Here is a 26,397-nt window from a genome sequence, read left to right on the forward strand (position 1 = left end):
TGTTCCAGCTGCTGACCTATTCGATTCGTCGATCGCAGACGGACTGTCCCCATTTGAACGCTCTGCTCTTCTCCAGCTGCTCTACCAGTTCCGCGACTCCTTTGATGTTGCCCAACGTGCCCTTGGCCGAACTTCTACCATTGTTCACAACATCGACACCGGCTCCAACTCGCCAGTGCGACAACGCCCTTACCGCGTCTCCACCGCGGAACGTCAAGTTATTACCGACCAGGTTGACGATATGCTTAAACGCGACGTTATTCGCCCTTCACAAAGCCCGTGGGCATCCCCTGTGGTTCTCGTTAAAAAAAAAGGATGGATCGATTCGCTTCTGCGTGGATTACCGGCGCCTAAACAAGGTCACTCGAAAAGACGTGTACCCTTTACCCAGAATTGACGATGCCCTTGATTGCCTACAAGGTGCCGAGTTTTTTTCGTCGTTAGATTTGCGTTCAAGGTATTGGCAGGTACCGTAATACCGTATCACCACAAACACACAGTGTAGCTTCGCGATCTACAGGGTTCTCCAGGAGTCCTGATGGAATCCTACCACTTATAAATACGTTCCCTGTGCGGCAGTCGACAGTAGCACCACACTCCCGCAAGAAGTTAATGCCGAGAATAACATCATGGGTCGACCGAGGAATAATTACAAACTCTGTCGTAATAACATGGCCTCCCAAAAACACGTCAGCACTACACACACCAATAGGTCGTAACGGCTCGCCACTCACTCCACAGAACTTTGAACCTTCGTCCCATTTAAACAAAACCTTTCGTCCTAACACGCGTTTAAAAGAGACACTCATGACCGAAATTGTTGCGCCTGTGTCCACCAGAGCCATCACAGGGACATTATCTACAATAACGCGCACTTTGTTTTTCAGCATCAACACAGGAGGCATTTCTGTCAGTAGCACGTCTCCAGCGACCTCACCTCCATCGGTCGCGCTAGCTAGTTTTCCGGTGACGAAGGGTACGTGGTGCGACGCAGCGGTGAGGGAGAACGGGGAGCACGACGTTGCAGTGGGGGTGTCAAATTCCTGTCAGATGCCGGGGAGCGATTCCGGGAGCTTCTCGGCCAATCCTCGTCGCCAAATGATACGTGTGCTGGCCCCGGGGAACCGTGTGGCCGTTCGGAGGGCCGAGAAAACTCTCAGGGCTGGTCATACCACGTGGTCATACGCTGGTTACAAAACCGCGATATATGACCCGGGACACCGCAGGAATAACACATCGGGAGAGGTCGAAACCTTGGTTGTTCGTCGATGAAGCGGATATTATCATTTTCCCGCGTGAGTGGGTTGGTTCGTGGCGTGTGTCACGATGATACATCGGGTGTCGAGAAGGCGTGCGCTGAGCGCGTTATCATAGCGAGGAGTCGGAGGGCGTGTTGTCATCCTCGACTGTGAGGCTGCGCTGTACTCTACGGCCGCTGCGGTAACCATCGGTTGCCAAGGGGCCGAATGTGGCGCCGTCATAGTCTCACGTGACGTGAACACACCATGGGGGCCAGCAGTTGAATGCAACAACTCTTCGCGGCGCGAAAGTTCCTCGCGGACAATCTGTCGGATTGTCGAAGGAAGGTCGAGGCAAGTACTCGTGTCCACACTGGCAACCGTCGTCACGTTTGCCAACCGACCAAACTTTGGCGCAATCCGACGCATCTTGAGCGTTTCAAAAGTTCTGCAGCGCCGGACGACGTCGGACGCAGAACTGAGGCTCTCCTTTCTAATTAGAAAATTGTACACATCCTCAGCCACTACTTTCAGCAAATGTCCAGCTTCATCTTCTTCCGACATGCGAGCACTGACCACCTTGCACAGCTTTAACACTTCTTCGACATATGTTGTGCATGTCTCACCTGGTAGCTGCGCCCGTTGCGACAGTGTCTGCTCCGCACGCTTCTTTTTGGCGACTGAGTCCCCAAAACACGCCTTTAACTCGTCAACAAAATGTTCCCACGTCGTAAGCGCGTCCTCGTGGTTCTCGTACCATACGAGGGCGGTGTCGGTCAGGGAGAATACCAAATTGGTGAGCTGAGCGGTTGCATCCCACCCGTTGGACTTGCTCACTCGTTTGTAGTGGACGAGCCACTCGTCGGCATCTTCCCCCGCTTTGCCTCCGAAGGTGGGTACAACGCGGTAGTATGGCAGTGGACTGCTAGGCACTGCCCTCGGAGCGGCTACTTCTTCTGGCATACCGAAGACGGTCACGGTGATGGCGGGAGGCCGGCTAGTCGACGGCTTCGACGAAGCTGCGGCAGTGATGGTTCCGTTGTTGTGAGCGGTACCCCGCACCTCCACCACTTTGATACGCGCGACGGAAGCCGTTTATAGCCCTTAGGGATGAAGGGGACCGATGAAGGGGCGTAACAATATGTCACTTGGTATGTGACGCTGGGTATGTGCCTCTCTTCAAAGAACGTCTTTCACGCCAACTTGGGTGGCCTGGTATGCAATCCTGGCTGTGTGCTTACCTTCAATCAACCTGTTTCAGGCCAACATATGTCACTTGATATGTGACACTGGGTATGTGCTTCCCTTCAATGAACGCATTCACGCCAACTTGGGTGGCCTGGTATGCAACACTGGCTATGTGCCTCCCTTCAATCGACCTGTTTCACGCCAACTTACGTCACTTGATATGTGACGTTGGGTATGTGCCTCTCTTCAATGAGTGAGTGAGTGAGTGAAAACTTTTATTGAGTCTTTTAAGAGTTTCGCGGTTACGAGGTCTCTGTCGTCTTCATCTTCTTGGCGCTGGCGACTTGAGACTTCTCTTCAGCAAGGGTGGGCCCCTATGCCAAGGCTCCACTGAGTCGTGCTGCATCGCTCGCGTGCTGCACTAGGGCCCTTTGGGCCGTGAGCTCGCTGCTGGTGAGCCAATTATCCCATTGCTCCGCACTCGGGTGTTCGTGTTTGTGGAATGCTTTGTTGCGTTCGCACTCCCAGGTGATGTGGTAGAGTGTAGGTGTGGCACCGCACCAAGGGCAGGTGGCCCTGTATTGTGTCGGAAACATCTTATTGAGCACGTGTAAGTCGGAGAAGGCGTTTGTTTGTAGTCTGCGCCAGCTGGTCGCTTCCTCCTTTGTGAGGGCTTTGTGTGGTGGCGGATATCCAATTCTAGTTCTCAATTCTAGTCCTCAATTCTAGTTCAGGGTCTCTGCGTATCCCCCCTCGCAAGCCTGTAGGTGGGTCTCCGGGGCATTAGACCGTCCTGCTCGGAACGCTTCGCCTCGAGCTAGGCTGTCTGCCCTTTCGTTCCCCCCCTATGCCTACGTGACCGGGGATCCAGATTAGTTTGTGCCTGGACTTTTCTTTCTCGGCGGAGGGAGCTCCGCTCAGTATACTGAGGGGAGTTTTGCTGATTCTGCCCCTCGTGTAGTTCCTGCACGCCTCGTTTGAGTCCGTCAGTATGTTGAGAGATCGGCATGTTCTATAACCTTCCGCTGCCGCCAGCGCTACGGCAATCTCCTCGGCCTCCGCTGTGCCAGCGACCTTTGCCGTGGCATACGTGATCGGGTTTCCTTCCTTGTTAACCACTACGGTCGCGGCCACGCGTTCTCTTCCGTGTGGATATACGGCGGCGTCCGTGTATACTGTATTGTCTAGCTGGGCTAGCGTTCTCTCAACGTATTCGGCCCTAGCTTTTCGCCTGTTTTCGTGTAGGTTGGGATCCATATTTTTTGGCAGTGGTCCCACTTCAATCAACCTGTATCACGCCAACATATGTCACTTGATATGTGACGCTAGGTATGTGCCTCTCTTCAATGAACCTTTCTCGCGCCAACTTGGGTGGCCTGGTATGCAACACTGGCTTTTCGCCTCCCTTCAATTAACCTGTTTCGCATACATATGTCACTTGATATGTGACGCTGGGTATGTGCCTCTCTTCAATGAACGTCGTTCACGCTAACTTGGGTGGCCTGGTATGCAACACTGGCTATGTGCCTCCCTTCAATAAACATGTTTCACGCCAACATATGTCACTTGATATGTGACGCTGGGTATGTGCCTCTCTTCAATGAACCTCTTTCACGCCAATTTGGGTGGCCTGGTATGCAACACTAGCTATGTGCCTCCCTTCAATTAACCTGTTTCACACCAACTTAGGAAACTTGATATGTGACGCTGGGTATGTGCCTCTCTTCAATGAACCTCTTTCACGCCAACTTGTGTGGCCTGGTATGCAACACTAGCTATGTGCCTCCCTTCAATTAACCTGTTTCACACCACCTTAGGAAACTTGATATGTGACGCTGGGTATGTGCCTCTCTTCAATGAACCTCTTTCACGCCAACTTGGGTGGCCTGGTATGCAACACTAGCTATGTGCCTCCCTTCAATTAACCTGTTTCACACCACCTTAGGAAACTCGATATGTGACGCTGGGTATGTGCCTCTCTTCAATGAACCTCTTTCACGCCAACTTGGGTGGCCTGGTATGCAACACTGGCTATGTGCCTCCCTTCAATCAACCTGTTTCACACCAACTTAGGAAACTTGATATGTGACGCTGGGTATGTGCCTCTCTTCAATCAACCTCTTTCACGCCAACTTGGGTGGCCTGGTATGCAACACTGGCTATGTGCCTCCCTTCAATCAACCTGTTTCACGCAAACTTGGGTTGCCTGGTATGCAACACTGTCTATGTGCCTCCCTTGAATCACCCTGTTTCACGCCAACATATGTCACTTGATATGTGACGCTGGGTATGTGCCTCTCTTCAATCAACCTCTTTCACGCCAACTTGGGTGGCCTGGTATGCAACACTAGCTATGTGCCTCCCTTCAATTAACCTGTTTCACACCAACTTAGGAAACTTGATATGTGACGCTGTGTATGTGCCTCTTTTCAATGAACCTCTTTCACGCCAACTTAGGTGGCCTGGTATGCAACACTGTCTATGTGCCTCCCTTGATTCACCCTGTTTCACGCCAACATATGTCACTTGATATGTGACGCTGGGTATGTACCTCTCTTCAATGAACCTCTTTCACACCAACTTGGATGGCCTGGTATGCAACACTGGCTATGTGCCTCCCTTCAATCAACCTGTTTCACACCAACTTAGGAAACTTGATATGTGGCGCTGGGTATGTGCCTCTCTTCAATGAACCTGTTTCACGCCAACTTGGGTTGCCTGGTATGGAACACAGTCTATGTGCCTCCCTTGAATCACCCTGTTTCACGCCAACATATGTCACTTGATATGTGACGCTGGGTATGTGCGTCTCTTCAATGAACCTCTTTCACGCCAATTTGGGTGGCCTGGTATGCAACACTAGCTATGTGCCTCCCTTCAATTAACCTGTTTCACACCAACTTAGGAAACTTGATATGTGACGCTGGGTATGTGCCTCTCTTCAATGAACCTCTTTCACGCCAATTTGGGTGGCCTGGTATGCAACACTAGCTATGTGCCTCCCTTCAATGAACCTGTTTCACGCCAACATATGTCACTTGATATCTGCTACTGGGTATGTGTCGCTACGGCTCTATCTGCTTGTCAAATAAAAAGGAAAATGTTAGACGTAGATTGGTACACGAAGACTGAACAAATGCGGTTTTCTGCTGGCTGTGTATTGCGAAATGTTTTATTTTCAGCCGTTTGTATTACTACCGGTAAATTATGGGGAGTTTAGAGCTCCATCGGAGAGCTTGTTGATTAGAACGTTTAATTTAACGCATTATCTTTGGAAATTACATCAGCAGGCATCGTCTAGGTGTTTGTTACGTTGCTGTAAGGCGTATTTTAATTAGGGTTTATTATTACGAGAAAATTGCTTTGCTTACTGACTATTCGCATGCGCTGCTATGCATAAATTGCCGTTTTTTTGTCGTGTGAGGGAGATAACATGTAACTGGCACACGAGACTGCCCCAGTGTCTTTTATAGTGAAAGTAAATATAACAGCTCTTTCATGTTTCAGTTTCGTGTATGCATGCAGCATGTGTCGACATAGGCTTACGTGTAGACTTCATACCGCGTGGGGTGCTGCGCAACCTTGTCACCAACAGAGGAGCACGAGCATTGTTGCTGCGCCCTTGTCAAAATTTGCGCTGCTTGCAGGCATGGGATCGTACAAGCACGATCGCATTGTTGTCAGCTTCTAGATCACTCCCAGCAAAGTGGCCAGTGTAATTGTTCTTACGGCTCAATAATGTTGGTAAAATTAGCTGTACAACGAATAACTTGATTGAGCAAAAAAGCGCCAACCGGGAAGCTCATCCATATCGAATACCTTTTATTAATGCTGTTAATAGAAATCGTGGAATAGAACTCTCGTGGGGTATAGACGTCGTATTGGTGCTGCAAACAGTGGCGCATTGTTCGGCAAGGACAGCCGCTCTCCGCTGCGTTACGAGATGATCTCATGGCTCACTTTGACGCTGAATTCCTTTTAAAATGAACATCAGTGAGGTAGTCATTCCTTGACTTAGAAAACCAATAAGCGGACCGTCTTGTGTCTTCTTAGTCCCATCTTTAGCGCAGTTCGTTTTCCAATGCTTTTAAAATGCTGGTGCATCCTAGCTTCAAGCATCACTTATATAATGATTCGCGCATTTTGGAACCATCACAAAAGTGCGTTTCTGTGTTGGCCTCTGCGCGGAACGGTGTCCCTACGTGTCGCAGGCAACCCGGTGGTGTGCGACCGGCGGATGTGCTGGCTGGCGCGGCTGGTGCCCCGTGAGTGCCTTAGCAGGGACTGCCAGCGCTCGCCCGCCGACTACCGGCACCTGGACGGGCGGTGCAACGCCCCGCCGCCCTTGGCCGGCCGCCATCTGATGCACGTGGACTGCGACGCGCTCGCCTGCGGCACAGAGTGCGACCACGGTGACCAAGACAATAGCCTGAGCCCCTTCTGGTGATCCCCTTCCCGGGCAGCGACCTACATGATTCCGCAGCGGTTGCGTGTAGGTTGCACATCACAACCACGCGACGCGTCGGCTGCTTGAAAGATGGCGCTTCTGCACTCGTGCGCTGACTGTGCCTGGTAGATTATCGCAATGAGAAGGCGTAAGTGCACTCGCAGGAAAGTAGGCATGTTTAGGAGAACAGTTGTGATCTTCTCAGAACAAGCAGCGAGCGGTTTCACGTGAAGCGGCATCTGAACATCGACGCCAACGGTACGCGAGCTAGCCTGAGTAGGCGCTACCTAAAGAAGGAAGAGAAAAAAGTGCCGTGTCAAGGACACGTTCATCTTCTGGGGCTCCAAGCATCCGTTTTCTTTTGTCAGTTTAGCTGCACCGCAGAAAGTCCGAGCAAACCATCACAGATTTATGTATTTTGCCATTCATCCTCTGGCATCAATAAAACACCTTCCGGAACCGGGATGCATAAGAGGACACGTTCTTTCTAAGTACGCATCCTCCGAGTGTATCTGTGCTGCCCTGTCCACGTTGCCCTCAGCACGACACAAATGTTGGGTGGCGGAGCATTCAGGGACAAATAGCGTCCGCTGCTGTGCGCAGTTCTCTTCTCCTTTCTTTTTTTTTTTTGGGAGGGGGGGTGGCGGGGCGGGTTGGATTGTTTTATTTTGTCATCCAAGTGTACATGACGGCGGCAGCCGGGAGCAAACTGCGGCGATCACATGCTAGCGGTCACTATACAACTGTTAACAGTGTTTCGGTCAATCAATGGAAGCGTTTATGCAAGAATGTTTGGAACAACTAGCGCTCACAAATCAAAATGCACAATGCTTATGTATACAATGCATAATTTTGCACACAACGAAAAAAAAGAAACGCCTGTGAGAGGACACAAAAAGTTGGCAGTATGAAAACTATTTTTTCTTCCTTTTTTTACAAGACAACCTTTTCTTAGGGTGGATGTAGATTTAATAAATTGTTTAAGTAGTTCTTGAAATCATGCCTCTGGAAGACAAATGTTTACTTGGGATAACTTATTAAGAAAGCGAGGCAATCTATATCCTAATGTGTGCAGACTATCTGTTCGCTATGCGCTAAGTTTCCAAGGATACCGGTTGCGGGTTTCACATGCCTGTTCTCGTTTTTGTAAATAAGCCAGTGTTTTTGTACATTCGCCGACGGCCGACGATGTAGAATGTGAGAGCCTTTTTAATTCAACCTTTGCATCTGTAGTTACAGCAGAACCTACAACTCACCCTCTTTACTCACGTACTAATACAACAAGTGTTATGCCAGCCATGACCTTTTTCACAGATGCTATTTCATCGTTCATTGACAGCGTTAAACTCACATCGTCAGCCGGTGTGGATAACAATAATTCGAAACTGTCAAAGAATACTAAACATGTCCCCAAGGCGTTCCTATGTCTGCCGTTCTCGCAGTCACATCGAATTGGAAAAATTGACCGGAAAGTGGGAAAGCTTGTTACCATTCACAAAACAGGTGACATGAATTGCCCGCTTAATTATCGCCCCATTTCATTGAAGAGTGTGCCCCGTAAGCTCACGCAACACGTCATGTACTGTGGGGATCGCACGCGCATCCCGATATCTCCGGAGCGGCCACGCGGTTATCACGCGATAATCACGTGCTCGCTCGCGGAGGGTAGCGGGGAGAGGGCACCTTCGCCGCTCCCGCTGCTCTTCGCGCCTGGCCGCAACGCCGCAGCCTGTCAGATTTGTCGGACGGTCCTACCACTGTCGACCAGATGTAGGAGTCGTCGGACTATCTCGCCGCTGCCACCATTTGAAGGAAATGAAGGTCGTAGACAGGAACTCGGTGAACAGGATTTATTTACATATTAACAATTTACGCAGGATACATTGGCAGACTAGCGCTACTCCCATATGCCAAACTAACTGTTGCCCGCCAAACTGATATACAGCAAACAGTTTACGAGCACACAGCTCACTAGTTCATTTCTAGCATGACAAGGAGCACTCAGCTCCCGACAACGATCACGACACGAGCACTCCCTAGCAGCCGGCAAACGCTGCTTATAAGCTCTCCGCTTGACGTCATAGTTCGACGTCATCGTTCGGACGAGGACGGAGCAGGAATGGAGGGTGAGGTGTGCCGACTTGGAGGATGGGGTGTGTCGGAGCAGGAATGGTCGGGAAGGTTCGTCCAAGCATTGTAAACTCGCCGCCGCCCCGCACTATGGCTCATACACACAAAGGCACACACATTCGAACCCATACACACAAAGGCTCCGGAGTCGACGACCGAGGGCTTCGTAGAACTGTGCTCCGTCTGGTGTGGCGCGGCGGAGCGCCACATTCCTGAACTGACCGCGCGCCACGTGGCTGCCGGTCATCCGCAGTTCTCGGTACTGCCCAGCTTTCAGTGCCGACGTCAGAGGGCCTCGTAGAACTGCTTTGTCCCGGGTGGTGCGGCCAAGTACCAATTTCCGGAGTTGATCACGCGCCTCGTGGCTGCCGGCCGTTCGCAGCTCTCGGAAGGGCGCAACGACTGGTGGGCTTGGAACACGTGCAGCGGGCTGAAAGCTGGCACGTACGGCCATTCTTACCAGCTCCTCCATGGCCCGGAAAATCTCGCCTGGCCAGTGCTGGCAACCGCTGGGCAGGAAGAGAATGGCTGGCGAGCAAGACGATGGCTTTGCTCTCTGCAACCCCTGCGTATGTACTTGGAATGCCTTCCACCATCTTACAACAACTGGCACAGAAGAGCCGACCCGGCAACACAATACCGCTCAGCGTTCAAATGCCCGGAATCAGCTGCTAACCCACCAGGCCTCCTATCACAATTCCGATGCAAGTCACTCAACTGGGAATCCCAAATTTTGCCCGAAAATTTCGTGCCGCCAAAGCGAGCGTTCACGTTCCTCCTGAGTTCGACCAAACCCGACCGTCGCGCTGCACAAGAGTAAAGGTTTACGCAGAATTAAACCGAAGCCTTTCAAACACCAATACTCAAACATAACTTGAGCATCATAACTTCGCGAACAGCCTGTTCCTACCCTATCACAGTGGCCTACTTATCTCACGTACTGTTGCCACTGAACAGTCTGGCCAACTCCACAGCTACGCAATCACAATCGCGCTAGCTTTGCGGTCCCTATTCCGAACACGTGCTTGCATCCTACAAAGTTTTCATCACGCTGACTCACATTTGTTCCTTTAGTCCACACAGGACACGTTCCTTAAACAAACAACCACACTTGCGTAACTTACACAACACAGAGGAACCTTTGAACAAATGTGCCTTTTACTAACTAGCTCTTCGCACGCGCACCAGAGAAGTCAGAATACGGCTGCCCTCGACACACACGAGCAACCCAGTCATCAACGTTGTGCTTCCTTCCGTCCACACAGGACACGTGCTAATGGACCTAAGAGCTCTTCTCAGTGCAAATCACGCACTTACTGAAAATCTACGCGCTTAACCTTAGAAAATTCAAAAACACTTAAAAAGAAAGAAGGTTAAATAACACACACGCGCGTTACGATAGGCCTCTCAACGATAACCTTGACCTTCAGGTTACTCACACACACAAAAAGCAAGCCTATATACTTATTAATGAAACCTCGCGAAACTACATGTTTACTTAAAACGCGTCTTTCAAATCTCGAGCTTCTCAAACAAAACATAAACAGAGCTCATGCCTTACACATTGAAAGAAATCCCAGTCTCAATTCGCGAAAATTCTCCGATGCTCAAAAAATCAAACAAAACAACATGTTTCTACGGAAGGGCTCTTGGCCTCCCTTTCCAAACGCTTTCGTCTGACTCATACTTTGAGTCGGACCCGAGGTGGCCGCGGTTTGAAAGCTACGCTGGCTGCCGAGGAACCACAAAAGGGCTGACTAACTATCAGCTCCCCCAAGACGTTACAGTCCCCTGCCAATTTGCGTCCTGGCGCCCCGCTTTCAAGACGAACTCGACTGACCGCGTCGCTACTCCCCACCTGGTCTCGTCTTGCCACCTTGCGCTTTGTACTGCACGCTGAGCTTCGAAGAGAACGACGGAACGACGAGGAATTTGACTGCCCCGTGCCCTTTGTCCGCGTCCGTGCAGAACAAGCTTCTCGGTCCCCCTTTGACCGGTGGCTCGAACGTTTTCGATGCGTCAACATCGTCAGTGACGACCGCACCTTTTCCCTCGCGCCCTGCCCTCTTGGGTCTCTCGCCATCTTTGGCGGCGCTACATTAGTTACCGTCTTTCGGTCTTTACCGCGCTTCTTTTTACGGCGCTTTCTCTTCGCACTCACTTTCATGTCGCCTTCTCGTGCCTCGTGCGGGCCGGTACACATTTCGTCGGCCCGGATCGGTCTCTTACCCGCACAGTCTGAGTGATTTACATTTAAATCTACTCTCACTTTGCCTCGACTGGCGGACAGCTCAACCGACTCTGGCACAATGCAGCAGGCTTTACTCGAGTTAGACAACTCGCACTCTTGCGAACTGCCCTCTACTGCATTGCCCAGCTCACGCTGTGTATCGACACACAGTCCGTCGGTCTCGATCGCTGTCTCACGCGCACAGTCCGAATGATTAATAACTGAATCATCCCCCTCTAGGCTACCTAGACTGGCGGAGAGCCGCACCGATCCCTGAACAATGCAGTTGTTCTCTCGTGAGCTACGGAGCTCGCCACCCCGAGAACTATTCTCAACTGCATCGTCCAGCTCGCACTTCACTTCTGCACGCAGATCTGACCTGACATGGGTGCTCGCGTCTGTCAAGTCCGTAGTATTCTGTACCTCGCTAACGACCTCGCTACCATGAGATGCGACGCACACGCGCGGTAACTGTGCCAATTTGTTCGCAGCTGGCCTAGCTGTCTCTACAGTCCTCTGTTGGCACAGCACCTCGTCGCTCTCACTCTGGCCTTTAACGGCCTCTGTTGCCACTAAGGCATCGTTAGCTGCTAGCACTTCGAGTTCACTTGTGAACGTGCTGCTACTCTCACGGGTACTACTACTTCTCTCGGCTTTCGACTGAAATCTGCTGTCTATTTCCTGCCACTTTCGCTGCGTCCAGCCTACAGATTTCTCAAGCCGCTGTTGACTTCGCTCGATTAACTGCTCAAAACCTTGAAACTCATTGTTCAATGCATCAATGTACTGCCTCGTTACTTCTGTTAGGCCTTCTTCCTGTGTAATGCTTTTCAGTTTCTGCCTTGCTTTTTCCTGTTCTTGCTTAAGGTCTTCCAGTTCTTGCCTAATTGCTTCCTGTTCCCGCTTTTTGCTTAGAATTCGTTTGCCCATTTGTTCTATGAATTTCAAATCATTCTCACTTTCGAGAATTGTCTTACGAATTTCTGATTCCTTCAACTTCTCATCTACGTTTACCCCGATCTCCTTACACAACCACAACAGGTCAGCTCTCGTCAAACACATTAGGACCATGGTCGCTACTTTCAGCTTTGGCTCTGCTGTCCCACAATACTTGTTGCGATACCCACGCAAATCAAAATACAAGTAAAAGATCCCAGCGAATCAAATCCAAAAACACAGTGAAATTGAAGCCTGGTAAATCTTACAGCCAAAACCAAACGCTTACCCACTGAAGCAGCACCATATCACCAGTCCTTCCCCGCCGTATCCAGTCAGTTGCAAGAGGTGGTCAATCTCAAGTCTCCTCCAACTTGATCAGGATGCCGGTCGGTCACCATGTGCCAACGTCCGTCAGCTGCCGTTGCTGTCTCCGAGTCGTAGGCCGATCTAGGAGCCGTAGTCGGATCTCACCGCTGCCATTCAGTTGTCGGATTTGGCAGACGTAGCTGTGGAGATGAACTTGGGACGACAGGGCTAGGCGAGCAGGATTTAATTGCAGGATTTACATTTAAAACAGGACATACATTGGCAGACTAGCGTGACTCCCATATGCCAAACTAACTGTTGCCCGCCAAACTAACATACAGCAAACAGTTTACGAGCACACAGCTCACTAGTTCATTTCTAGCATGACAAGGAGCACTCAGCTCCCGACAACGATCACGACACGAGCACTCCCTAGTAGCCGGCAAACGCTGCTTATAAGCTCTCCGCTTGACGTCATAGTTCGACGTCATCGTTCGGACGAGGACGGAGCAGGAATGGAGGGTGACACACCCCAGGATGGGGTGTGTCGGAGCAGGAATGGTCGGGAAGGTTCGTCCAAGCATTGTAAACTCGCCGCCGCCCCGCACTATGGCTCATACACACAAAGGCACACACATTCGAACCCATACACACAAAGGCTCCGGAGTCGACGACCGAGGGCTTCGTAGAACTGTGCTCCGTCTGGTGTGGCGCGGCGGAGCGCCACATTCCTGAACTGACCGCGCGCCACGTGGCTGCCGGTCATCCGCAGTTCTCGGTACTGCCCAGCTTTCAGTGCCGACGTCAGAGGGCCTCGTAGAACTGCTTTGTCCCGGGTGGTGCGGCCAAGTACCAATTTCCGGAGTTGATCACGCGCCTCGTGGCTGCCGGCCGTTCGCAGCTCTCGGAAGGGCGCAACGACTGGTGGGCTTGGAACACGTGCAGCGGGCTGAAAGCTGGCACGTACGGCCATTCTTAACAAGCCCAAGGCACCCCGTTCCCTCCTTTCCCTTTCTTGGAACCGGGGAGACTCCCTCTCCGCCGCTCGGGGAGAACCGCTATTCCCTCGATGCACCGTTGTCTTTCGGCTGAGGAGCTTGCGACAGGCCGCATCTCAATTCAGCCGCTGAGACCGCCGCACGCCGTCCCCCTGCTGCACTCGGCCTTTGTGAGCGACTGACCGCCCCAGGGCCCGAGCGCGGATCCACTCTGGGTGAGCTGAACTCTTATCAGCCTCTTTTGTGGTTCCCACATTGTTCGGTATTTCGCCCCAGACGTGCGGAACGCTCCGCCGCTGTGGTTTTGTTTTGTGTGGTATTTGTATGTGTGGTTTGCTGTTGTTGTCCAGTTGGTATACTTGTACTCTAAGGTGAATAAACACCTTAGGTCTAGACTCACCCTCTCCCCCCTGGCCTAAACCCGCCGTGGTCGCAACTCACTGCGAACCGCGGGTTAGGGGTCACAGCTCTGACTGTTAGGGCTGCTGCGAAAGTGCTAGCGAGCGACTGCCGCTCCGCCGGCGCTGTGCGATCCAGAGAAGGGTCAGGTGCGCACGCGCGAACTTGAGTAATACCCCTATAGTACACAGAAAACATGAAATTTCTTTACTTGAATAAATACTTTCGTTCTTCGCATCATTGATTAAGCAAAAGTTTTTCCTGCGAAACACAACTAGCCATCTTCCTGCATGATATTCACGCCAACTTAGATTCTAACCTCCAAACAGAGACGACATTTCTGGATATTGCAAAAACGTTCGACTAGGTACCACACCAACATCTGTTACTAAAACTCTCTAGTGAACCTTAAGCCCGCGATATTACGGTGGACCGAAACGTTCCTCACAAACCGATCTCAGTTCTTACAATTACCAACCGCGGATCTAATCCCTTACTCAGTGACTTCTAGTGTACCGCCAGGATGAGTTCTGGGGCCCCAACTCTTCTTGATATATATAATAACGACTTACCATTTCACGTCTCGTGAAAACTTCGGTTGTAAGCAGCCGGCTGCGTCATTTATCGAACATTTTCTATAACAACTAATCAATTAGATTAGATTATGGGGTTTTACGTGCCAAAACCACTTTATGATTATGAGGCACGCCGTAGTGAAGCACTCCGGAAATTTCGACCACCTGGGGTTCTTTACCGTGCACCTAAATCTAAGTACACTGGTGTTTTCGCATTTCGCCCCCATCGAAATGCAGCCGCCGTGGCTGGGATTCAATCCCGCGACCTCGTGCTCAGCAGCCTAACACCATAGCCACTGAGCAACCACGGCGGGTAACAACTAATCAAGACTTACTTCAGGAGAACATTCGAGAGCAGTCCAGGCAGCTGCAGGATAGGACGGCTATTAACCGCAAACCTTACTTCACGCAGTGCATTCCACGGCACCACCTAGGGAACCCGTCTGCAGCGAGACCAGTGCATCCACTTCATATCGCCGTCACATCGTGACTTGTCTCTCACGTGTCAGCGCATCGATACTCTTATCAAGTTGGAAACTACGTTGGAGGCTGCGGATAACGCCCCCGGACGGAACCGTGACGTCATCCCAGGACTATAAAAGCGATGTACTGACCGGGCAAAAGGATCATTCGAGCGCAGTCCAGGCAGCTGCAGGATAGGACGGCTATTAACCGCAAACCTTACTTCACGCAGTGCATTCCACGGCACCACCTAGGGAACCCGTCTGCAGCGAGACCAGTGCATCCACTTCATATCGCCGTCACATCGTGACTTGTCTCGCACGTGTCAGCGCATCGATACTCTTATCAAGTTGGAAACTACGTTGGAGGCTGCGGATAACGCCCCCGGACGGAACCGTGACGTCATCCCAGGACTATAAAAGCGATGTACTGACCGGGCAAAAGGATCATTCGAGAGCAGTCCAGGCAGCTGCAGGATAGGACGGCTATTAACCGCAAACCTTACTTCACGCAGTGCATTCCACGGCACCACCTAGGGAACCCGTCTGCAGCGAGACCAGTGCATCCACTTCATATCGCCGTCACATCGTGACTTGTCTCGCACGTGTCAGCGCATCGATACTCTTATCAAGTCGGAAACTACGTTGGAGGCTGCGGATAACGCCCCCGGACGGAACCGTGACGTCATCCCAGGACTATAAAAGCGATGTACTGACCGGGCAAAAGGATCATTCGAGAGCAGTCCAGGCAGCTGCAGGATAGGACGGCTATTAACCGCAAACCTTACTTCACGCAGTGCATTCCACGGCACCACCTAGGGAACCCGTCTGCAGCGAGACCAGTGCATCCACTTCATATCGCCGTCACATCGTGACTTGTCTCGCACGTGTCAGCGCATCGATACTCTTATCAAGTTGGAAACTACGTTGGAGGCTGCGGATAACGCCCCCGGACGGAACCGTGACGTCATCCCAGGACTATAAAAGCGATGTACTGACCGGGCAAAAGGATCATTCGAGAGCAGTCCAGGCAGCTGCAGGATAGGACGGCTATTAACCGCAAACCTTACTTCACGCAGTGCATTCCACGGCACCACCTAGGGAACCCGTCTGCAGCGAGACCAGTGCATCCACTTCATATCGCCGTCACATCGTGACTTGTCTCGCACGTGTCAGCGCATCGATACTCTTATCAAGTTGGAAACTACGTTGGAGGCTGCGGATAACGCCCCCGGACGGAACCGTGACGTCATCCCAGGACTATAAAAGCGATGTACTGACCGGGCAAAAGGATCATTCGAGAGCAGTCCAGGCAGCTGCAGGATAGGACGGCTATTAACCGCAAACCTTACTTCACGCAGGTATGTGCTGAAGCATTTTGAAACGTTCTATTTGCGCGCATTGTAGCTCTTGGACTGCTCTCTGGGTGAAACTTATCAAAATGAGTACTATTAAGGAGCTGGCTAAGGCAATGTCAGATTTGACTGCACAAATCGGCAAGAATCGCGAAGAATTAAAGCGTGATCTCATCAAAGTGATTGAGGGCGAAATGGAATCAGCGAAATCAGCAATGAACTTTATTAATCAGAGTTTTCAAGAAATCAAACTGGAAGTCGCTGCAGTCAAGTCGGACAACATTGCAATAAGAAAGGAAAACAGTCGCCTGTCAAATGAACTGAAAAATGTTAAACAAGAGCTGACTGCCGTTGCACAACACAGTCGTAATAGCAACCTGGAAATCAAAGGTGTTCCAATTAAGGCTGGAGAGAACCTCGGTACCACAATGCAAGCCATCTCTAGCTGCTTGAACGTAGAAATTAAAGACTCGGACATTGATGTGATACACCGGGTTCCTACAAAGAATAATACAACTGCACCAAACATCATTGTCAAGCTTGCTTCTCGAAATATTAGGGACACAATTCTGAAAAAGGCAAAAAAACAAAGAATTAACACGAGTCACCTGGGTTTTGATTGCGAAGTCACCCCGATCTTTATAAATGAACATTTGTGCCATGCAAATAAAGTTCTTTTGGGTCTTGCACTGAAAGCAAAACGAGAAAAAGGCTGGAAATTCACATGGGTATCGGACGGAAAAATTCTAATGAGGAAATCTGAAAACTCACGTGTAGTCCATATCACAAGCACCGAAGATTTTGCTCAAATTGTATAAACACTTGGAATTAGCAGCCCTGGGTAACGACGTTAATTGGTTTTGATGGCTTATAACCTTGACGAACTTGAAGACTTACATCGTAAGCAGGATAATTTTTCACTTTTGCACTGCAACGTACGCAGTACCGGAAAAAACTTTGAAAGCCTATCAGCATACTTATCTCAGCATACATTTAATTATGACATTATAGCTCGAACAGAAACATGGCTAAAAACGGGTGAAACAGTCCAGCTACCGGGATATCTTACAGTGTCGCAACCACGACTGGGGACGACCCGAGGTGGAGGGGTGGCACTATTTATTAAAAGTGACATTAAATATGTTACGCTCCCTGAAAGCTCGATCTGTAAGTCACATGCTGAAATTCTATTTGTTCAATTGAAATGCGGTGTCAAAGTAGGAGTCGTGTACCGGCCTCCTTCTTCAAACATGAATGATTTTGTTGCAAGCATGGAGAAAATATTGGTACCCCTTATTTCCACAGATGACACTATAGTCGTTTGCGGAGATTTTAATATTGACCTTTTAAAACAGAATTGTTATGATTACATGTTCTTACTTGAATCACTCAATCTAAAAAATGTCATTTCTTCTCCGACACGTATTACAAACCACTCCGAAACTCTTATTGATCACATCTTGTGTAATTTTGAATTTAATGTATCAGCTGGCGTTTACGATGTTACCATTGCGGATCACAACCCCACGTTTCTCTTTTTACCTCGTAAATACATGTCCTCCTTGTGTAATACACGCGATAGAAGATCCTCCTGTATAAATTATGCAGAAGTACGACGATTGCTCCAATGCATAGACTTTAAGAAAGTATTTGATTTGTGTGATGTTCATACTCAATGTGAAAATTTTATTCAATGCATCTGCAATGCTATTAAGCAATCTACAAGGGTATATGTGCGCCACAATTACGAGCGACCAGTGTGTCCTTGGATAAACAACACTATACTGGAAACATTAAAGCAGAAGACTCTTTTTACCGTAAATGGAAACGCAAGAAATCAAATTCATATTACAGGGAGAACTTTAAATACTTTAGAAATATCTCAGTTAGTATGATTAGAAAATCAAAAAAGCAATACTATACTAACCTTATTAAGAACGAGTGGTAATACGAAAAGGATATGGGAAATCATAAAAGAAGGTATAGGAAAAAGCAAAACAGAGCATTCAACCTGACAAACCATCGACACAAGTAGCTAATGATTTTAACTATTATTTTGCTAACGTAGCAACGAATTTGGCTAACCAGATTTTATCTTGTAATCCCGTACCTGCCCTACCTAGAATAGTAGACAACGACTTTCAGCTAGAAGAAATAACTCATGATGAACTTATATCAACGATAAATCAACTGCATCTAAAAAAAGCGGCTGGTCATGATGGGATGTCCACTAGGATTTTAAAAGACAATATAGACATTCTCTGCAGTCCCATATGCAAAGTATTCAATCTAGCGTTAGCTTCCAGCTCGTATCCAGATATATTAAAAACAGCCAAAGTCGTTCCCGTATAGAAGTCCGAAAATTCGAACCAACCAGAGAATTATAGGCCAATTTCTGTTCTGAGTGTGATAAACACTGTTTTCGAAAAACTTATTTCCAAGAGATTGAAGCAATTTCTATCTGAAAACAATGTAATTTGTCCTCAGCAGCATGGTTTTGTTCCCTCCAGATCGACATCAACAGCAGTCCTAACACTTTCGCAATTAATAAATTCTGCACTTCATCAAAGTAAAATAATTGTAGCAATATTTTTGGATATAAAGAAAGCATTTGATACCGTTTGTCACTCTATACTACTGCAAAAACTTGAATGTTATGGTGTCACAAAGGACTCCCTAAAATTTTTTTCCAGCTATTTATCCTCACTGAAACAAATGGTAGTAATGGGTGATTATTATTCTACATGCAGCACAGTCACCAGCGGAGTCCCACAAGGTTCAGTGCTCGGGCCTGTGTTATTCTCATTGTACATTAATGACCTCCCTAATGCTCTTCAGAACTCCAACGTTCTAATGTACGCAGATGACACAGCTTTATTATTCACAGGAGACACACTTTCTGCACTGCAAACGCATGTCACGTCCGAGTTATCAAACATTTCTTTATGGTTCTTAGAAAACAAATTGACTTTAAATAGCAATAAGACAAAATATGTAGTTTTTCGATCAAGGAGAACCAATGTTGACACCAGTCAAATAAATATCACGTTAAATAAAAGCCCCATCCAAGAAGTTGATTCGTTTAAATATCTGGGCGTCATATTTGATCAGCATATGCATTGGGAAGCACATATTCATAGTGTATGCAAGAAGGTCGCATATGGTTGTTACTCCCTAATTAAAGCGAAGCAATACTTCCCCCACGATGTACTCAAATCCCTTTACTATGCGTTTTGCCATAGCCATATTAGTTATTGTTTAGAATCATGGGGCGTGACTTACATGACATACTTACAACCTTTACAAAAACTACAGAAAAGGGCCCTGAAAATAATTTGCCCTTCAAATTATGCCAGTGATACATTTAATGATGTTTTCCAAACACAACATGTGTTATCCGTTAATGCACTATGTAATCAAAAGATCTCAATTTCAGTTAATAATATTTTATGCGCTAACTTTCCTATTCCTCGAAACGTCTTTTCATTTCCAACTCGCAGTACAAGACATGCTTTAAAAGGTAACCTCAACTTATCAAAGTGTTACAATGTATACGGTGAAAGGTTAATTGAATTCATTGGCGCAAAAATCTGGAATATTTTACCCCTAGAAGTTAAAACGCAATGTAGCAAATTCTTTTTTCTTGATATCCAGAATCTCTAACTTACATTCATTATGTACAAGTATTTTCAAAATGTTTCTTGTCTGTAAAACTCATGACATGTTCCGGAATACTGTGCTGTTCAAAACTGCGCCTGACCTGTCTTTTGTAAATTGTCACTGGACCGGAAACTAGCCTTCCCTGGCTATCGGTTCAGATATCTGTATAACCATGATTATGTAAAGAAAAATAAAGCACTTGCACTAAAGCAAAAAAAAAAAAGAAAACTGTTCATAGCAATGGTGCGACCCTTGGTTAATGAAACTTAATCCTAAGAAATGCAAATTGATGGTAGCTTCTCGTCGGAGCGATTTATTTCCTTACAAATACGCAATAACATTCCTGTGTGTGCTGCGCAGCCCTACAAGTACCTAGGTGTCGTTATATCTAACGACTTATCCTGGCGCAAACACCTCACCAGCACCATTTCTTCTGCTGGCAAGTCACTCTGTTTTCTGGGGCGTCATCTAACACACGTGCCCAAACCAGTTAGATTACTGGTCTACTAGTGAATAGTCCGACCGAAACTGGAACATGCATCCTCCATATGGAATCCGCACCAAACGTCAAACGTATCTCATCAATGCTCTCGAAGTCAAACCAGTTACACTACTGGCCTACCAGTCAATAGTCCGATTGAAATTAGAATATGCATCCGCCATATGGAACCTGCACCAAACATATCTCATCAAGGCACTAGAAGCCAAACCGGTTACGCTACTGGCCTACCAGTCAATAGTCCGACTGAAACTGGAATATGCATCCGCCATATGGAATGTGCACCAAGCGTATCTCACCAATGCGCTCAAAACCAAACCGGTTAAGCTACTGGCCTACCAGTCAATAGCCCGACCAAAACTGGAATATGCATCCGCCATATGGAATCTGCACCAAGCGTATCTCACGAATGCGCTCAAAACCAAACCGGTTAAGCTACTGGCCTACCAGTCAATAGTCCGACCGAAACTGGAATATGCATCCGCCATACGGAATGTGCACCAAGCGTATCTCACCAATGTGCTCAAAACCAAACCGGTTAAACTACTGGCCTACTAGTCAATATTCCGACTGAAACTGGAATATGCATCCGCCATATGGAATGTGCACCAAGCCTATCTCACCAATGCGCTCAAAACCAAACTGGTTAAGCTACTGGCCTAACAGTCAATAGTCCGACCTGAACTGGAATATGCATCCACCATATGGAATCTGCACCAAACGTATCTCACCAATGCACTCGAAGCCAAACCGGTTAAGCTACTGGCCCACCAGTCAATAGTCCGACCGAAACTGGAATATGCATCCGCCATACGGAACCTGCACCAAGCGTTTCTCACCAATGCGCTCAAAACCAAACCGGTTAAACTAATGGCCTACCAATCAATAGTCCAACCGAAACTGGAATATGCATCCGCCATATGGAATCTGCACCAAACGTATCTCACCACTGCACTCGAAGCCAATGCGGTTACACAACCAACGGCCTACTAGTCATCAGCCCGACCGAAACTAGAACATGCACCCGCCATATGGAATCCGCACCAAACGTATCTCACCACAGCACTTGAAGCCAAACCGGTTAACTACTGGCCTACAAGTCAATAGTCTGACCGAAACCCGCACTGCATCCGCCATATAGAATCTGCACCAAACGTATCTCACCAATACACTCGAAGCCAAACTGGTTAAACTACTGACCTACCAGTACGACCGAAACTGGAATATGCTTCCGCCACATAGAATCTGCACCCGAATATGCGCACTCATGGCCAACGTGGTTCCGTCGACAGCACACGTGCTGATACCTACGTGCCGCCTTCACGCAGTTGGCTGCTGGACAGGAAGCTCATCGCTTCTGGGACGACAACAGCGGAAGAAACGCCATGCCCGGATTCAGCGTAAGCAACGCGCGGATAGTCTACCACTTTAGTGGGCAGTGGAGCAGTGCTTATGGCAGTATGCTTCATATGCATAATTTCTTCGCTCGTCAGGTGCGTAACAATTTGGCTTTGTACGCTAGACGGAATGACAATCGCTCTTTATTGCTACTCCCCTGCCCACTTGTTTTCTTCGATAGTGTGTGCGACTGCATTAATATGAGTTTGCTGTGTTAAAATGTGGCGATGACGAGAAAAAACCCAGGGCCTCCAAGACCACAAAAATCTGGCCAAGATGTCGTTGCTTCTAATTGTGCTAATGAACTTCAGTCCGATGAAATTAGTTCTGTCCTACAAATGCTAAAAGACATAAAAACAACAGGTGAGCTTGCCGAAGGCCAGGCTGAGTAAAAAAGGACGTGAAGGACGTCAAAACAAGCCAACAAGTTATTGAAAGCAAGGTAACTGACATTTACTGCCGCCTGGAATCGCTGGAAAAGAAATCCGAAACGCTTGACAATGTCTCTAGTGATTTGGTCAAAGTGCAGCAATCAGCGGAAAGCCAAGAAAAACAGCAGGTCGCCCTCATAGCTCGTCTAGATGATCTGGAGGACAGGACAAGGTGTAACAACCTAATTTCTTATGGCATACCTCACTCCCGGGAATCATGGCTGCAGACCGAACAGAAAACAATCGCTGCCTTGTTGTCTGCGATGGAACGTGATCTGCCACCGAACGCGGTTGAACGCGCGCATCGTATCGGAGCCTTTTCAGACGGGAAGTGCCGCCCCGTCATAATGAAATTAACCAATGTTAAGCACAAGGAAACATACTTTCCTCGCGGAGCAAGCTGAAAGCTAACAACGTTTTTGTTTCTGAGGACTTCTCGCCCGCTACAAGGCACGCAAGGAAAAAGCTTACCCAATTTGGTAAGCGCCAGCCCAATTCTCGACAGTTTCAGATAAGATTTAATAAGCTTTTTATTTGACGTAGTAGTTCTGCGGAAACCCGCAAGGTGGAGACAAGTAATGAATAAAGGGAAAATCGGACATCCACCCGTTCGTAGCACTTGCTACAATGGAAACCCAAACGGGTTCCTGGAAAGAAAAGCCTCATAGTTGAAGAAAAATTTGTCCTCGTCCGGGACTCGAACCCGGGACCACCGCCTTTCCGGGGCAGCCGCTCTACCATCTGAGCTAACCAGGCGGCTAGCAGATGATGGGTGGATGTCTGATTTTCCCTTTATTCATTACTTCTCTCCACCTTGCGGGTTTCCGCAGAACTACTACGTCAAACTCTTGCCTTTGCTTCATGTTGTCGACAAGTTCGATTTCGCCCTGCCATCTGCTAGCCGCCTGGTTAGCTCAGAGGATTCGGCTTTCTGCCGCGCTAGCGAGCGGACGTGCCGATCATGAGCTCCGTAGTAGCGGCTTCAGCGGCCCAGCAGGGCCGCGGTAGCAGGAGTTTTGCCTCAGAAGACCCGGAATACCAAGTTTTGCTGCCTCAATTGCCGACAGGTCGGATAGTTTTAAATACTGTTTTTCTGCATGCGGATGTGCGTGCCAGGCCGTATCGTGTGGAACATTTCCGAGATGCGTTGGCTAGCTTAGGCCTACTTCCTGATGTCATCGCCCTAGGGGCGTATCAGATGAGCCACGGTTGGGCGGTGACTTTCAAGAGCGACGAAGGCGTGAAGAGGCTTTCAAGCGCCAAGAACCTCGAGGTGAATGAACATCGGTGCATTGTCGTTGACCCAGCCAATCAGGCCGTGCGGCTGAAGCTGCATTGGATGCTTCATAACGTGTCGGACGAGGATATACGGACAGCCCTGTTACCGTTCGGAAAGGTCACGGACGTTTTCCATGAAAAGTGGCGTGTTCAAGGAGTTCAAGATAAAGCATCGTCGACACGGGCGGTGTCCCTGGTTCTGAAGACTGGTATGACCGTAGAAGACCTGCCCCATCAACTTCGTGTAGCTGGTGAGCAGACCCTAGTTGTGGTACCGGGCAGAGCACCCCTTTGCCTGAAGTGCCGAAACACCGGACATGTCCGACTTGACTGCCGCGTCCCGAGATGTGCAGTATGCCGTCGCTACGGCCACCAGGATACGGAATGTGTTAAGACTTACGCATCCGTCGCAGGACCTGCGCTTCGAGAGGACGTGGCTGACCTGTTAATGGACGAGGATGACGTTGATGAGGCTTCCCGCGTGCTAGTATCACCGGCGGACACAGTTGCAACACCTTCTGTGCCGGCTGCTAAATCCACGAAGGTGGCAAATGTGCTGCCTACGGACCCGAAAGATGCAGTGCAAAGGGCATGCGACGAAGGAACCAAAGAAGAATCGGCCGCGGAATCCGCCACTGCCGAGGAGACCGCCACGGAGCACGGACCGGCAACTCCCTTGATGGACGTCGAAGAATCGAGTGCAAGCAATGCGGCTATGAAAAGAGCGAGGGACTCGACCGGCAACCTGGGCGGCAACCTTGACAACGGGGCCAAAGACGAGCCGCCGCCAAAAGCGCAGGCGGGTCGTCGTGTTCCCGTGCGCCTGAAACCAAACATCCCGCCGGACAGACGGCCGGCGGCAAAACTGCCTAAGTAGGACCCGGCGCCTACTGGGGCGCCTGGACTAACGTCGTGAAGAGATGGCGTCCTTTTTGGAATCGGGCTTCGCGTACACTCTAAAGGTACGCGTGTGGATCGAGCGGTTTTCAGTGGAAAAGTTATGCATGCAATATTTTCTGCAGTCTGTCCGGATCGCTTGTTCTTCAGCGGCACCATGCGATCGGCTTGTTTTTGCAGATAAATGGCGGTAAAACTAGAGAGAGCATCGAGAGTTTCCACGCTAAATGTTCCGGGCCTTGGAGCGCGAAGGAGGCAATATCAACTTAGCCGCCTGTGTATCGAGAAGGAACTCGATGTAGTTGCCTTACAAGAAACTAAAGTCGAAACCCAAGAGCAGACCGATCGCGTGGTGATGCCTTTCACGGCGCATTACAATGTGTGCGTGTGCCATGCGAATGGCACATCAGGCGGATATGCGCTGTTAACACGGAAGAGTGCTGGTATTATTGAGGAAAGTGTAACTGTTTGTGAAACTGGTCGCTTGCTTATTGTAGATTTTTCTTTTTCTCACGATTTGTGGCGGCTCGTATGCGTTTATGCGCCAAACAATGTGAATGATCGATTTTTGTTTTTTGAATGTATCGAGCAATATCTAAAGTGTGATCGCTTCGTCATATTTCTTGGTGATTTTAACTCCGGAAGACCGACTAAAAGGGAAAGGGTTCGCGATAAAAGTGCACTTCTTTTGAGCAGATTAATTGAAGACCACAACTTAGAAGATGTGGGCCGAGTCCTCACTGATGGTATGATTCCGCAGTACACGCACATTCAGCGAAATTCAGCTGGACAGAGTGTATGTTTCTGACGACTTGATCACCCTTTGTAATAGTAATAACGTCGCACCGCAATCGTTCACGGACCATAGCTTGGTAAGCTTCTCGATTGGGGAAAAATTTAAAAGAACACGATTCAACTGGAACATGTGGAAATTCAACGAAAGGCTGCTTGATGATGAACCATTTGTGCGCAGAGTTAAGGAAAAGATAACAGAGTTGATGACAAATGAAGATGAATATTTTATTGCTACATGGGAGGAATTTAAGATTCAAGTTAAGTTCATTGCAATAGAAAGAGGAAGCAGCCTTCAGCACGATAAATTACAGAAACAAAGAGAGCTGCAAAGACAGCTGGAATATCTGTCAAGCGCACAAAATGCGGATCACGATCAATTAGCTGAAAACGTAAAGAAAGTAAGACACGAGCTTGAAGTTATCGACGCCGAGCGATACAAAGCAGCAGTTATACGCGCTAGAAGGGAACGCCTATGGATGGGTGAAATGCCAAACAAACGGGCAATGAGCGATGAAAAGCGTCACGCGTCAAGAAATGAGATCCAACAGATACGTCTTCAAAGCGAGGTGACGTCAGATGCTTTGTCGATCGAGAAAGATTTTGTGGAGCACTATCGCGAATTGTTCGGCAATGTGACACGTTCTGGACTGGTCTTCGAGAGTGAATTCATGAGCGAAATGCCAAGGTTGGATGACGACGTTAGAGAAAGTCTTGAGACACCAATAGCGGTGTCCAAGATCGAAAGGGCGATAGAAGAGCTGCCGTCAGGCAAATCGCCAGGGCCGGACGGCTTAGGCGCCGCTTTTTACAAGGCATTCAGTCAGGAGTTTGCGTCTATATTGCACCGACTACTCTCAGAGGCGTATGAATTTAATAAAGTACCACCCTCATTCCGGACTTCACACATAGTATTAATTCCGAAAACAGATGACCGGGAAAAGCTCCTTTCAGTAGGTTCATACAGACCGATAAGTCTGACCAACACAGATTACAAAATATTTATGAAAGTACTGGCTCGACGGTTTCAAAGCGTGATTCAGCAGCTTGTAGGACCACACCAGACGTGTGGCATTAAAGGCCGCACCATTTTCACGAACACCCACATTGCAAGGAATGTGCTCGAATGTTGTGATGCCATTGGGGGTCGGGTGGCAATGTTGCAGCTAGACCTTG

At 48.8% G+C, this 26,397-nt stretch overlaps 2 protein-coding genes across 2 annotated transcripts in view; both read left to right on the forward strand.

The window, feature by feature from the left end:
- LOC126523677 (uncharacterized) overlaps positions 1 to 7,336 on the forward strand; it is a 170,252-nt gene extending 162,916 nt beyond the window's left edge. Inside the window, exon 6 of the mRNA XM_050172281.3 lies at positions 6,638 to 7,336. Within this exon, the coding sequence (XP_050028238.2) occupies positions 6,638 to 6,873 (236 nt within the window). The 3' untranslated portion in view covers positions 6,874 to 7,336. The remainder of the gene's footprint in view (positions 1 to 6,637) is intronic.
- An 11,737-nt stretch (positions 7,337 to 19,073) lies between these two features.
- Positions 19,074 to 25,188, forward strand: LOC126523720 (uncharacterized). The gene has a single exon (XM_072288568.1). The coding sequence runs from the start codon at positions 23,216 to 23,218 to the stop codon at positions 24,407 to 24,409; it is 1,194 nt and encodes a 397-aa protein (XP_072144669.1). The 5' UTR covers positions 19,074 to 23,215; the 3' UTR covers positions 24,410 to 25,188.
- The last annotated feature ends 1,209 nt before the right edge of the window (positions 25,189 to 26,397 follow it).

This window comes from Dermacentor andersoni, chromosome 6 (genome assembly GCF_023375885.2).
Source record: "Dermacentor andersoni chromosome 6, qqDerAnde1_hic_scaffold, whole genome shotgun sequence".
Classification (NCBI taxonomy): domain Eukaryota; kingdom Metazoa; phylum Arthropoda; class Arachnida; order Ixodida; family Ixodidae; genus Dermacentor; species Dermacentor andersoni.

Bases quoted from the DNA above. Each gene is read 5' to 3' on its own strand.
- LOC126523720 (XM_072288568.1), top strand. From the start codon at position 23,216: ATGAGCTCCGTAGTAGCGGCTTCAGCGGCCCAGCAGGGCCGCGGTAGC.